General features: G+C 40.4%; 1 protein-coding gene across 1 annotated transcript in view; it reads left to right on the plus strand.

Moving 5' to 3' along the window:
- MACF1 (microtubule actin crosslinking factor 1) overlaps window positions 1-15,637 on the plus strand; it is a 331,566-nt gene that overhangs the window by 236,704 nt on the left and 79,225 nt on the right. The window contains 7 exon segments of the mRNA XM_043578675.1: window positions 2,242-2,359; window positions 5,478-5,540; window positions 6,186-6,427; window positions 7,245-7,374; window positions 8,071-8,270; window positions 12,381-12,876; window positions 13,558-15,029. Of these exon segments, the coding sequence (XP_043434610.1) occupies window positions 2,242-2,359; window positions 5,478-5,540; window positions 6,186-6,427; window positions 7,245-7,374; window positions 8,071-8,270; window positions 12,381-12,876; window positions 13,558-15,029 (2,721 nt within the window).

The raw sequence follows: 15,637 nt of genomic DNA on the forward strand, positions 1-15,637 counted from the left end.
ACAGCGGTTTGGAAGCTTGTGTGGACTGATCTCCCCCTGTGGTAGGGAAGTGGTGTGACAAGTCCAAGTTATCCATCTGCATCATCAGAATAGAAATCTCCCCATTTTCTTCATGTGATTCCCACCTACCCCTACCTCAGCACTGAGCACCAAAACATCTCCAATTTAAAAACCAAAACCAGGGTGCCTGGGTGGCCCAGTGGGATGAGCGTCCCAATTCTTGATTTCGGCTCAGGTCATGATCCCAGGATCATGGAATCGAGCCCTGGGTCAAGCTCTGTGCTAAGCATGGAGCCTGCTTAAGATTCTCTCTCTCTGCCCCTCTCCCTAGCACACATGCTCTCAACTCTCTGTCTCTAAATACATACATGCATGTATGTACGTCCACACCAAAACCACAAAAGTAACCTATGGGGAATAACATCTATAAAGTTTCACTGTTTCTCGGAGGCCTCTCATGCTGTGTCAAAAAGACAGCTTGTCAAAGTTTGACAGTTGTCAAAGTGCAGTCCTGGAGAAACTTACACTCTCACTGTGTGTTTGAGAATTGTTATATGTGAGCCAGTGACTAGATATATGGTCAGCAGGTTGAGGAAAGAAGAACTAGCTCCACAATTAAACAAAGGAAAGTTAGAATCAGATGGTTGGAAGGTACCTTCCAGAGTAGGATTAACCTTTCTCCAATCCCCTGCAGAATCCCTTCTTTGATTTAGTCATTCGACCTCTGCTTGCACCTCTAATACATCTCTTCTTTTTGTTGACACCAAGCCAGTCTGCCTCCAACTAGTTCTCATGCATTCTCTTCCTTTTCTTAGTAAAGCAAGATTTGTCTTAGGCCAGATGGCAGGGAAGAGTTTAGTTGCTTTCACAGAGAGAGCCAGGAACATTTGCTATAGGGAATCCCCCAGGGCAGAGGCTTCCTGATTTCTTGGTCCACAGTGCCCTTAGTGTTTCAAGAAATTTTTCACAGTACCTCAAGGCCAAAAAAAGAAACAGGAAAGGAAAAAAACCTAAAAAACCTCAACTTCCTACGTGGTTAGATCAAAATCACGTAATAGTAGTTGTTCACATGGTGCCCAACAGATGTCACTGTGTTGCCCTCAAACATTTAAAATATCTTGTGAGTCAATGCATCGTCTGGGAACTGAGGCTCTTTGGAATCAAGAGTGATTAATAAAAGAATTGAGAGCTGTGAATTGATAAGGCTCAGTTAGGCAGCATGAGCTTGCTAGATGTTCATGGCTCTGTCTTCCTCTGCTGCTCAGCAGCTTAAGGCCAAAAGCAAACTAAGTAGGGGCACCTGGGTGGCTCTGTTGGCTAAGCGTCAGACTTCAGTTCATGAGTTTGAGCCTTGCTTTGGGCTCTCTGCTGTCAGCATAGAGCCCAATTTAGATCCTCTGTCTTCCTCTCTCTCTGCCCTTCCCCTACTGTCTCTCTCAAAAATAAATATAAACATTAAAAAAAAATTTTTTTTTAAGGTAAACTAAGTAGATTGTCAGGGAACTTCAGTTGTGGAGGAAAGGAGTCAAAGCTGGGATAGTGTCCCTGCTTTGGAAGAAGTAAAATTCTGCTTCTGTGGCAGGCAATCCACCTCCAGAGACAACATGACCTAGTTAGAGTAGATGCCATTGTTTCCTAATTGTTTTCCCTGTTAGAGCTCTGACTGCAACCCCAATATAAATTTCCCTTGAAAATGCAAAGTGTAGCCTATGATTCTAGGTATTGCTGTACATCTCCATATGGAGCTCCTCATTTTACCCTCCAATTGCCATTTCCTTTTTATTCTTTACATGCATCCTGTTCCCTTTTTATACCTTTTGTCTTAAAGCTTTCCTCCTTCTACGCAGAATTAAGTGTGTCTCCTCTTGTGCTCTCAGACTTTACTGTCTATATTTCTGTAATAGCATTTATTCCATTATGGTGCAATTGATTATCTGAGCTCGTGGTTATAGGAACTGTGTCATAATCGTGTTTTTTATCCCCAGTGTTAGGCATGATGCCTGGCCTACAGTAAATGTTCAATAAATATTGGATGGATGGATGGATGGATGGATGGATGAAAAGATCCTGAATATTCCAGGATATCATTCTCCCATATGATGACTGGCTAAACCGATCTTGAAGTGGCTGAATACATGAGGATGGTCACTCAATGTTATCAAAACTTTAAGGAATATATTTAGAAGAACAGGTGTCCCAAAGTCACCAGATGTTACATTTAGCTGTCTGTTCTTTTAACAGGATCTTCTAGATGACTGGGCAAGTAAGGGAAGTTTGGTGGAGGAAATCAATTGCAAAGGCACTTCTTTAGAAAATCTCATCATGGAGATCACAGCACCCGATTCCCAGGCCAAGACAGGTGAGTGCAGGTTCTTAAAAATGTAGTGAATAAACATCATTCTTTGCTTTGGCCTTTGGTTATGACCCCTTATTTAATAAAACTCAGAATCAAGGTTGAGTATGAGAACAAAGGGGAGTGTTCCACAAAGCAGTCTTCCCCTTCAACCTGATCTGTTTTCCATTTGCTATCTATCATTGCTCCATTTTGCAGATTTCCTTCTTATGGTGGGAAAAACTAAAGGGACTAGTTAGCCTAAATGAACAGAGAAGGGTTAAAATAAGATTTCCATTTTGACGAATTTTCTCTCTTTTAAACATGTGAATGGACGGTTGTGCATCATCTTTACATTGGAGTCAGTCCTGGAGGGTATTAGCTTGATCTCTTGAGAGAGACACAGCATTTAGGGGTCAGTGTTGGCATACCAAGGACTGCCACACTTCTTGGAAGTGGACACAAAGATTATGCCCAGATGTATGAATAGTCTCTGGCTGCAAATTAAGTCTTTCAAACAAAATCTGTATGAGCTCACAATCACTTTCTGGTTGTTAATTGGGATCTCATAGGTTTTATTACCAAACTGTGTTAGTGCACCTCTATAGTCACTGACATAGTAAGAGAAAAGTTTATTTTTACCTCTTGAGAATGGCTACTTTTCTTTTGGAGTGTAAAGAACTACCCAGAAATGACACCATTTCAGGGAATTCGTGCTTCTTATATTCCAACACATAAAACCTCTAAGTCAGCAACTTATTAGTGTGTGACTATATCAGGAGTCAGCAAGCTTTTTCTTAAAGAACCATATAGTAAATACTTCAGGCTTGTGAGGCATATGGTCTCTGTCACGCTACACATCTCTGCCATTGTAGCACAAAATTAGTCATAGACAATATATAAATAAGTGGGTGTGGCTGTGTTCAAATAAAACTTTATATACAGAAATAGGCAGAGGGCCAGATTTGGCCAGTATAGTTTTTTTCACTTCTGGACTAGACCAGTGGTTGTTCAAATTTTTTATAGCCCTAGAGTCTGTTTAAGAATAATCTCAAATCGAACTCTACTACATAAAGCAATACAAATGGTATATTATTGGCATAAATTTCCCTTATAAATGAATTTATATCATTTATCTATTATGCAATCCATTGGTGAGGATACTGAGACTATCTTAGGGAATATAAAAATTTGGAAAAGGATTTCTGGATGACAGCTTTGTTATCTGATTTATTTCTCAATTTTGTTTGCCTGTATCATATCCAGAAAATGCAACTCACACAGATAAGTAGTTGTAAATGATAACAAATGTTTTAAAAAGTTCACTTTACAGTCTCAGAACACTCATCAATTAAGCTGAACTAGAAGCTTGAAAGTGATGTAATAAATTCTTGTTTCAAAGCTAAATCACCAAGAATTTTAATGAGGACTCACATTCTTTTCTTAAACCTAGAAAGTACCTAAAACTGGCATTGAGGACAAAAATTTGCCTGTAACCTGACATCACCATGATCTGAAGTGTTAAGAATTCTGTTAACAGGATTCCACCCTAATGAAAGCCTGATCTGAATAGATGCACCACAGCCTTCTTTATCATTTTCTTTAATGTAGCACTCATGTCCCATAAATGTTTTTCTTTGTATGAGGGAACATGTGTAGGTTTGACTATTGTAATGTCCTGGCAAAGAGCTACAGCTTTTCCAATCAGTGACGCTCAAAAAAGAAGTATAAATGTATGCAGAGAGGTACAGGAGCTATTTTATTCTCTGCCGAGAACAGCATAAATTGGTTAAGATGTGCTATTCAACATAATTGAACATGCGCGTTTTGTTGCCATTTCTAAGTGGTTAGAAATATATTCTGAATATTACACTTAAAACCAAACATTTACAGAGTCCCTAAAGCACCTCCTTGGGTGCTTTGAAAATCACTAGCCTGAGTGTTTTCACAGTTCTCTTCTATCTCTGAGAAGTCCTGAATATTCCAGTTCCTGACATTTGTGTAGCTCTTTTTGTTTTATAAAGTGCTTTCATATACACTGCCTCATTACCTCTCTCTAGTAACTCCATGAGAGCTAACAGGATAGCTAGTATTACCTTCATATCCTGGAGAAGATACTGAGGTCTATCCATAGACTAAGGCTCACATACCAAGTTGGTGACAGTCTTGGCTTTAATTACTAGTCCAGTTTCTTTTTTGGCCATCACCATACTGCAATGGAATATGATCTTTCTGTTTGATCCATTTTTTTTTCAGTGAAAATACAATCATGTTAACATTTAAAAGTTTTATAATTAACTATTTTTAATGTAACCTTATGTATAACTTTTTCTAGTGAAATCAGTGCATGAGTTTTATTCTGACCTTTTAATGTAACACTGTATCATGAATATTCTTCACATTTCTGTATAATCTTTATAATCACATGATCTGGTATTTATTTAATTTGGGACACTCCTGAAGCACCAGGAATCAACTTGGGGAGAACATAGGTGAAATTGTGGTAATTAGAAACAGAACCAAAGGCAGAATTTATGGGAATGCTTATGAGCTAGATTTATTGGCACTTAGAATTTCCACTTTCTGGTAGGGAAGGGGAGCAGAAAGTCATGAAAGAAAAGACAGAATCTTCCTTTTGAAGCAACATGAGAAGGCTTCATTTTAATATCTTTATTAAAAGAATGCTGCTTTTTATGTCCTCAATTACACTTACTGTTCATTTTTGTTATGTTGGAGGACATTGATGTTAAAGTTGAGCCTTTTGGCTTTATTATAAATCCTCATTGCAGAGTATGGCAGACAGCACAGCTATTCTAAAGACTTCATCATTTTACCAGTACTTGCTTCGCAAAGTTATAGCAGGGTCCAGAGAATACTAGTTGGAGATTGAGGAAGGGAATTCGGGTTTCCTTTAGAAGGGATTAGAAGCCTTCTATCTTCTGCCTACTGCTCAGAAGCCGAAACATCAGAGTTGTTGCCTGGCAGCTAAAATGATTTGTCTCTTTCCATGAGTATGTTGTCTTGTGCTGTGTTAACCTCCTGGTACCTGAGCTCAAAGTGAGTGCCAGAGAACAAATTCAGTGCCTGTATGTATTCCTAACACAAGTTTGTCTTGCCCTGTTTGTCTCCCTGTCCTTCTGCTCAGGTTCCATACTGCCCTCTGTAGGAAGCTCTGTAGGCAGTGTAAACGGATACCACACCTGCAAAGGTGAGAATGCCTCTTTGTTGGATGTGTTAGGACAGAGTTCGCGTTGGCATCTGTGTATGTTTCCGTATGTGTGAAAGAACTGCCAGGATGGGCATGAGGGTTAAAAAAAAATCTGGGGAGAAGCCACTGTGATCCTTCTTTGCTGGATTGCTAAAGGCTAAACAGGTTGGCAGCCAATGAAATAAAGGTACTAGGAAATAAACTGCACCACTAGATAAGAGCAAGAAGGAAAAGACCTGGAAGAAAAACATATGCGAATCTTTGAGTCCTAAAGAAGCCACACTAAAGGTGGTCTAGTCTAGCATTCAACCTTCTGGCCCCATGACTTCTCTGTAGTTTGAAGAAGAGGGAGCAGAAGAATGCCCCAGATCCTTTACTGCCTTCACTTCTGCAGTTCCCAAGTGTATTTAGCATTTCATTTCTATATCTGAGTACCTAATGTCAAAATCTGAAAGCAGATTAATGAAACATTTTTTGCTTTGTATATGTAAGCAAGAAATTTTATGTAATTCAGCAGGAACAGAATCTCTAGTTCACTAGAAGGAGTAGGAGAGACGCTTGATCCTGATGAGTAATTTAGCATGAGGAATTCAGGAGGATGCTTGGAGAGCTATCCCAATCTGATTTCTGTTTCTATGATGCTAGATCTGACGGAGATCCAGTGTGACATGTCAGATGTAAACTTAAAATATGAGAAACTGGGTGGAGTGCTTCGGGAACACCAAGAAAGCCTTCAAGCTGTCCTCAGCAGAATGCAGGAAGTTCAGAAGGAGGCAGGCTCAGTGCTGCAGTGGCTGGAATCAAAAGAGGAAGTCCTGAAAGCCATGGATGCCTCTTCATCTCCAACCAAGCCGGAAACAGTGAGAGCCCAAGCTGAATCTAACAAGGTACTATGTTTACATTAGCTGTATCCCAAACACTAAGAGGAAGGGGCTGTTGTACCGATGGTCCTGCCTGAGCCTGGGACCTGAAAGTGAGACATGCCCACCCACCCAGGCCATGAGGAGCCCTTTCAGATGATTAATATGCCTAATCTCTATTAGAGAACTTTCTTACCTATGAAGTTAGAAATTACTATGAATAAGATTCAGAAACAAAACCAGACCTGTTTACAGAAAGAGAATATCCCTCCTCAGAAGCATCAGCTCACTGAGAATGGGATCTGGTTTTCCATATGATGCTGTAAGCCAAACCATTCTCATCAAAGCCCCTTTCCAACTCCCGGGGGGATTTAAATATAGCTGTAATTACAGTTCATTCTTAAGGTAGACATGTAGAACTAGGAAAAATACCAGAAGAAATAAGACCATATGGAAAATCCTATAAAAAAATTCTTTTTGCCAAAATGTTTTATATTCTAATTGGGCATATCATGCCATCTCCTCCAACTACATAAATGTCCTTGACGTCTTTGTTGTCATCATCATCATCATATCTGACGGTTTTTGTGTATGGGGATTAATAATACCCTTTTACTGAGTTCTACCAATGTGTTGTACATAAAAATCCTGCCACTTAGATTTTCATTTTAAAGTAAAAATTGAAGCAGAAATGTTAGGTATCTTGAAATCACAAAACAAGTCACTGATGGCATCAGAAGTAGAGCCAATAATTGCAACCCAGTCTTCCAGTCCTTTCCTGCACACACACAGATTTCTTTCCTATCCAGAAATCTCATGGCATCCCTGCTGTTCTCTCTTCTAGGCCTTCCTAGCTGAATTGGAACAGAATTCTCCAAAAATCCAAAAAGTAAAGGAAGCCCTGGCTGGGTTGCTGATGACATATCCTAACTCACAAGAAGCAGAAAACTGGAAGGAAATGCAAGAGGAACTCAGTAAGTTATCACAGGGGGATTGAAGATTCACTAAATTGCTTATCTTCAAAGCAGATATAGAATTTCAGCACATCCTATAAAGCAGGACTTATTTTTAGTTAATTTTCAGAAGCAAGCAAGAGGCCCAAATGGGGTTAGAGATTGAGTCTGATTAAGGAAAGGATCTAGAGATTCCACTCGAAGTGTCAGATATTTGGCTTTCTTGGGCAAGTCAATCTGACAATCTTGTGATAAAGAGAGCATTGGTGATAAAAATGAAAAAATGGGAAATAATCTACTCACGGGAAGGATTAGGTGAATTATGCCACATTCATAGTATTAAACTGTAAACGATGGTAGTAATTATTTATTGACATAGAAAAAACATGGGCATAAAAGATGTTTATTATATAGTAAGAGTTAAAAAACAGGCTATAAAATAATCTATGTGTTGTGTAATATATACGTGCATTTGTGTCTGTATGTGTATATGTAGTTCTGTGCAGTTTTATCCCATGTGTAGTTTCATATAGCCGCCACCACAATCAAGTACAGAACTACGTTACTTTAGTTAAAATTAAATGAAGGTTATTTTTAACTTAAAAAACTTTAATGCTGCAGGGGTCATTTCCTGTAGTTGGTTAGGAACATAACTTAGGGATCAGGCCAGTGGCTGGTGAGCGTAAAGGAACACATTCTCTCATTTCCTCTCTACAGATTCCCGATGGGAAAGGGCCACTGAAGTGACCGTGGCCCGGCAAAGGCAGCTGGAGGAATCTGCAAATCATCTGGCCAGCTTCCAGGCTGCAGAATCCCAGCTCCGGCCCTGGCTGATGGAGAAGGAACTGATGATGGGGGTGCTGGGCCCCCTGTCTATTGACCCCAACATGCTGACTGCACAAAAGCAGCAGGTCCAGGTGAGCCACAAAGCTTACTGCTTTAAGCAAAGAAATGGGAGTCATGCGAATCTGGATTTGAATGCTGTTGTCAGCAAGTAGATTTCAAATGACCCTGGACTAGTCACTTAACCTTCCAGTGTCTCAGTTTCCTCGGTTTAAATGAGATGTTTGGGTTTTTTTTGTTTTTTTTTTATAGACATATAAATAAATATTTAATATTTAATAATCAAAGGTCATAAAGATTTACTAGCATAGTTTATTCTAAGGGTTTTTTTTTTATGAAATTTATTGTCAAATTGGTTTCCATACAACACCCAGTGCTCATCCCAAAAAGTGCCCTCTTCAATACCCATCACCCACCTTCTCCTCCCTCCCACCCCCCATCAACCCTCAGTTTGTTCTCAGTTTTTAAGAATCTCTTATGCTTTGGCTCTCTCCCACTCTAACCTCTTTTTTTTTCTTCCCCTCCCCCATGGGTTTCTGTTAAGTTTCTCAGGATCCACATAAGAGTGAAAACATATGGTATCTGTCTTTCTCTGTATGGCTTATTTCACTTAGCATAACACTCTCCAGTTCCATCCCCGTTGCTATAAAGGGCCATATTTCATTCTTTCTCATTGCCACGTAGTACTCCATTTTGTATGTATATAAACCACAATTTCTTTATCCATTCATCAGTTGATGGACATTTAGGCTCTTTCCATAATTTGGCTGTTGTTGAGAGTGCTGCTATAAACTAAATGAAATGTTTGTAAGGGCTTTATCTCATTGCCTGACAGAGGCGCCTGGGTAGCTCAGTTGGTTAAGTGTCCAACTTCAGCTCAGGTCATGATCTCATGGTTTATGAGTTTGTGCCCCGAGTCTGGCTCTGTGCTGACAGCTCAGAGCCTGGATCCTGCTTCAGATTCTGTGTCTCCCTCTCTCTCTGCCCCACCCCCACTTGTGCTGGGTCTGTCTCTCTCTCTCAAAAATGAATAAATGTTTAAAAAATTTTTTTAATGATGAACAGTCAATAACTGTATTATTAATATCATTAACAGAGGCAGTAAGATGAGTGGATGTGACTACATTGTAGAATCGTATTTTACATTTTTTTTTTAGGTGGACACAAAATGAGCAGCAGGCAAAAGTTTATTAGCGTATAAGATTAGAAAGTAAGAATAGTAGGAAAGCTCTCTTGAATGCCCACCGAACCTTATTTTACTTTTAATCCCCAGTGACAATGACCATATTACTTAATGTAATGTCTTATATCTGCTGGTTTCATTTAAAGATTTTTCTGTTACTCAAACCTCAAGAAAAAAAATTATTTAAGTACCTACCATCATAGAAATTTAGGTTGGCCAAGGGGCACCTGGGTGGCTCAGTTGGTTTAGCATCTGACTCTCGATTTTGGCTTGGGTCATGATCTCGGGGTTTTTTGGTTCAAGCCCTGCATTGGCTTCTGTGTTGACAATGAGGAGCCTGCTTGGGATTCTGTCTCTCCCTCTCTGTCTGCCCCTCCTCCATTCTCTCTCTCTCTTGCTCTCTCTCTCTCACACACACACTCTCTCTCTCTCTCTCTCTCTCTTTGTCTCTCTCTCTCTCTCTCCTTCAAAATAAATAAACATTTAAAAAATTGTTTAATAGAAATTTAGATTGACCAAATATGTCATTTCCAATGAAATCATGCTGAGAACATTTCTTCTTCTTCTTCTTCTTCTTCTTCTTCTTCTTCTTCTTCTTCCTCTTCCTCTTCCTCTTCCTCTTCTTCTTCTTCTCCTCCTTCTCCTCCTTCTCCTCCTTCTCCTCCTTCTCCTTCTTCTCCTTCTTCTCTTTCTTCTCCTTCTCCTTCTTCTTCCTGTTCTTTTCCTTCTTCTCCTCCTTCTCCCCTTCTCCTTTTTTTTTGTAAGCACCCAAAAACCTTTTCTTGTTCTACATCCTCTTTCAAATTTGTTCCATTTCTTCTTGCCATCCACCAAGTTCCCTAAATTAAGACCTAAAAGTAGTATTTGAAGGAACCTTTTCTTTTAGCCCCCTATTCCAGTGGTTTTCAGACTATTTGCTATCAACTGTTTACACTCTTAAAAATTATTAAAGACCCCAAAGAGCTTGTGTTTAAATATTGGTATCTATTAATATTTACTGTGTTAAAATACTGAGGAAGCTAAAAATATGTATTTGTTGGGATGCCTGGGTGGCTCAGTCCATTAAGCATCTGATTTTGGCTCAGGTCATGATCTCACAGTTTGTGGGTTCGAGCCCTGCACTGTCAGTGGGGAGCCTGCTTGGTATTCTCTCTCTCTCCTTCTCTCTTTGCCCCTCTCCCCGTGTGTGCTCGCTCTCTCACTCTCAAAAATAAATGAATAAACTTAAAAAATAAAATCTTTAAAATATAAATGTATTTATTAATTTTTTTAAATGTTGGTAAAACCATAACATTAACATAAGTAACATACATATTTTTTATGAAAAAATAACATTATCCAAACATAATAACTTTAGTAAGAGAGATATTGTTTTATGGCTTTATAAATCTCTTTGATGTCTGGCTTAATAGAACATTCTCATAGATTTTCATATCTGCTTCTGCATTTAATTTATTGCAATACCAGATGCCATATAGCCTATATGGAAAACTCCATTGAACATTCATGAAAGAAAAGTTATAAAAGGCAAATAATATCTTACTATTTTTATGAAAATAGTTTTGACCTCGTGTACCCTCTGAAAGGTCCTAGAGACTTCTGAGGACCCCTGGAGCATACTTTGAGAATTACTGTTCTAATCTTTTTCCATTCTAAATGCTACTACCTTAGGTAGGTTAGATCTCAGGTCTAGACCACTGCAACAGCCTACTAATGGGCTTCTTTGTCTAGTGCATCCTCCACACAGTTACCAAATTATCTCCTTAACTCACACATCTAAATATGTGAAAATGCTTTGCTGGCTCATGGCTGCCTATTGAACAACGTCCAAATACCCGCTCAGTGTCGTATATAAGACTTTCCACTATCTGATCCCAGTTTGTCTTGCCAGCCTCATTTCTCACTCTTCCCCCATATATCTAGGTTTTGTGCTGCACCAGGTAACTTCCTTTCCTTGAACATACCATATTCCTACAGCTCTGTGCCTTTGCTAATCCTAGGCCCTCCCCCTGAAATGCCCCTCACCAGTCTGACTCTCTGCTCATTGGGAAAATTCCTTATTTTGTCCTTTGCAAAGCCTTCCTGACTTCCCTCTTCTGCTTTTGTCATCTTCTATCGAATTAATCATCCTTACTTCTTGCTTTCACAGTGCCTTGTTCACATCAGTGTTTATCGTTTTTGCTTTTTTTTTTTTTTACATTCTGTTATGGTTCATTGTTTACACATCTGTTATTCCTTAAAGTCCTGTCTTATTTATTTTTGTACAGTGTGAGTGATGAATACTTTCCATAAATTATCTTATTTAATCCTTAAAACAGCCAAGATGAGTACTTCCTATCCTCATCTTATAGATAAGTAAGCTGAAATTTGGAGAACTTCAAAAACTTGCCTAAGGTTATATATACATCTAGTAAGTAAGAGAGTAAGAATTTGAACCCAAGCAGTACAACTCCAGAGCCCATAATCCTAACTCCTTGCTGAAAGAAATAAGGGATAGAAAAGAGTAAAAAGACATGCTCCTTGCTTTAAAAAAGCTCATTATCTAATCATGCTATGTTGTAATGTACAGATTGTTTATGCTGTTGGAATTCCAAGAAAGAAACTAGGAAAAACAGAGGTATTGAGAGTTGAAATGGCAAGCCCAGCCAGAGGTATAGCTAGCTGGCTCTGGGACCCCAGGTTTTATCTGGCAAAGCTGATGAGTGCCAATCCAGAAAACAAGGCCAACCTTAGTATCTGATGTTGAAACAGAGTATGACAAATAAGGAAAAGAAATAGAATAGGCACAATCAATGACCCTTGCAAAACAAGTTTTTATTAAGCAGTTGTTGTTGTTATAAATGATACTACATTTTCCTAGCAGCCTGGTCCTTGGAGTTTTCTGGTTTATTTTCCAAAGGAGTTGGCACTACTTGGCACAATCTAAAATCAGTTTTTGTTTTGACACTCTTTTTAGATCTGTCTTTTCTCTCTAAACATCTTGATGTCATTTCTATTACAGTTTATGCTGAAGGAATTTGAAACACGCAGGCAACAGCATGAGCAGCTGAACGAGGCGGCTCAGGGCATTCTAACAGGCCCTGGAGATATCTCTCCATCCACCAGCCAAGTACAGAAAGAACTCCAGAGCATCAATCAAAAGTGGATTGAACTGACTGACAAACTCAATTCCCGTTCCAGCCAAATTGACCAAGCTATTATCAAAAGCACCCAGTACCAAGAACTACTCCAGAACTTATCAGAGAAGGTAAAGGCAGTTGGACAGCGACTAAGTAGCCAGTCGGCCATCAGCACCCAGCCTGAGGCCGTGAAGCAGCAACTGGAGGAGACCAGTGAGATTCGATCTGATGTGGAGCAGTTAGACCATGAGATTAAGGAGGCACAGACACTTTGTGATGAGCTCTCAGTACTCATTGGGGAGCAGTACCTCAAGGATGAGCTGAAGAAGCGTTTGGAGACAGTTGCCCTGCCTCTCCAAGGTTTAGAAGACCTTGCAGGTAAGTTAGGGTACAGAACACACTGCTGACATTAGTGGCAAGCCCAAAGATTGACTTTGTAATAGTCCCAAGAATCTAGGGTGACCTGTAAACAGCTTTTGGACTCACACTAGTGTTACCCTATCCCTTTGTCCAGCTCCAGTGAGAAGTGCTATGGTCATCACACACTGGCTGAGCACTAGCAATATGGGAGACTTTATATAGCATAATCCTAGACATAAGAGCACTAATATCAATTTTGTCAGCAGGTAGAGATTCGTGCTCATGGATGTCCTTATAGGTGAAGCCACACACATACTTTAACTAATACTTATTTATACCATGCACATGCATACACACACATATACCATATTACAGAATTAGAATATGTTCTGGACTGCTTATGATGGCCTTGTACCAGAAGAATTTTGTACTCAGTGTGTTGCCTTTCTGTAGAAACATTTATGGCTTTTTATCAGCTTAGAAACAGAAGTTTACTTCTATTACTCAGGTGACCTTACAAGGTTGGCGTGAGGATTAAATCAGATCTAGTGTGTGAAGGAGACTAGCTCTGTGCTGCTTTTGTGGCAGACCCTCAGTTACCATGTTTCCTTCCCCTAAGAATAGACCGTATACTCTCAGCAAACATCTTAAATGCCATGTCCTGATCTGATTGGTTTAAACTTGATTTTCTCATTTCAGCTGACCGCATGAACAGACTCCAGGCAGCTCTTGCCAGCACCCAGCAGTTCCAGCAAATGTTTGATGAGCTGAGAACCTGGTTGGATGACAAACAAAGCCAGCAAGCAAAAAACTGCCCAATTTCTGCAAAATTGGAGCGGCTACAGTCTCAGCTACAGGAGAATGAAGAGTTTCAGAAGAGCCTTAACCAACACAGTGGCTCCTATGAGGTGATTGTGGCCGAGGGAGAATCTCTGCTTCTTTCTGTACCTCCTGGAGAAGAGAAAAAGACTTTACAAAACCAGTTGGTTGAGCTCAAAAGCCACTGGGAAGAGCTTAGTAAAAAAACTGCAGACAGACAATCCAGGCTCAAGGACTGCATGCAGAAAGCTCAGAAATATCAGTGGCATGTGGAGGACCTTGTGCCGTGGATAGAAGATTGTAAGGCCAAGATGTCTGACTTGCAGGTCACTCTGGACCCAGTGCAGCTAGAGTCCAATCTTCTGAGATCAAAGGCTATGCTGAGTGAGGTGGAAAAGCGCCGCTCCCTGCTAGAAATACTGAACAGTGCTGCTGACATTCTGATCAATTCTTCAGAAACAGATGAAGATGACATCCGGGATGAGAAGGCTGGGATCAACCAGAACATGGATTCCATTACAGAGGAACTACAGGCCAAAACAGGGTCTCTTGAAGAAATGACTCAGAGGCTCAAGGAGTTCCAGGAAAGCTTTAAGAATATTGAAAAGAAGGTTGAAGGGGCCAAACACCAACTTGAGATCTTTGATGCTCTAGGCTCTCAAGCCTGTAGCAACAAGAACCTGGAGAAGCTAAGAGCTCAACAGGAAGTGCTGCAGACCCTGGAGCCCCAGGTAGACTATCTGAGGAACTTCACCCAGGGTCTGGTAGAAGATGCCCCAGATGGATCTGATGCTTCCCAACTTCTTCATCAAGCCGAGGTCACCCAGCAAGAGTTCTTGGAAGTAAAGCAAAGAGTGAACAGCGGTTGCATGACAATGGAAAACAAGCTGGAGGGGATTGGTCAGTTTCACTGCCGAGTCCGAGAGATGTTTTCGCAGCTGGCAGACCTGGATGATGAGCTAGATGGCATGGGTGCCATTGGCAGAGACACTGATAGCCTCCAGTCCCAGATTGAGGATGTACGGCTATTCCTCAACAAAATCCAAGCTCTCAGGTTAGACATAGAGGCCTCTGAAGCAGAGTGTCGACAAATGCTGGAGGAAGAGGGGACTCTGGACTTGTTAGGTCTCAAGAGGGAGCTCGAAGCCCTGAACAAGCAATGTGGCAAACTGACAGAGAGGAGCAGAGCTCGCCAGGAGCAGCTGGAGCTGACGCTGGGCCGCGTGGAGGAGTTTTACAGGAAGCTGAAAGCCCTCAATGACATGACCACGGCAGCAGAGGAAGGGGAGGCCCTCCAGTGGGTCGTGGGGACTGAAGTGGACCTCATCAACCAGCAGTTAGCAGATTTTAAGGTAAGCCATGCCCTTGTTTTTTGATCTTTTGCCTTCAGTAATGTGTATTTCTTTTCCTGTAACTCGGAAACCCATTGGATATACATCTTAACTTCTGTTCCTGGGGTCGCTATTCTCGCTTCCATCACCATCAAAGCATACTGTCTGGAGACTTAACAGTCTTTTGGATTCTGGGCAATTGGTTTGAATGTTTTTCTGTTGTCATTTATTTCAGTGTTTATAACCAACTGAGGGTATAGAAAGAAATGTCCAAATGTTACTGCTTACTCGAGGATCTCCTCTTGTGATTTGTAACAGCAGCAAATGTTTCCCTAGGTCCATGTTTTCCACTTGAGGTGTGCGAAGTCATAAGATAAACATGGGGTCATCTTCATAAAGTGTTGATTTTTTTTCCTCCAATTTCAGGAGAAAGTTATTGATGCATTATGAAGTAAAGTACAAAATTCTCATGAGTTATTAAGATAAAACATAACACTTCAAAGAAACTTCCCACTTAGAGCAGGCGGGTAAGACGACACGCCAGGCCCCCAGGAGTATAAGTTCTTTGCCTATAGGAGAGTTTGGAAAGCACTGCCCTGACTGCAAACATGTTTTCACTCTTTGCCTGA

Source organism: Prionailurus bengalensis, chromosome C1, assembly GCF_016509475.1.
Source record: "Prionailurus bengalensis isolate Pbe53 chromosome C1, Fcat_Pben_1.1_paternal_pri, whole genome shotgun sequence".
NCBI lineage: Eukaryota > Metazoa > Chordata > Mammalia > Carnivora > Felidae > Prionailurus > Prionailurus bengalensis.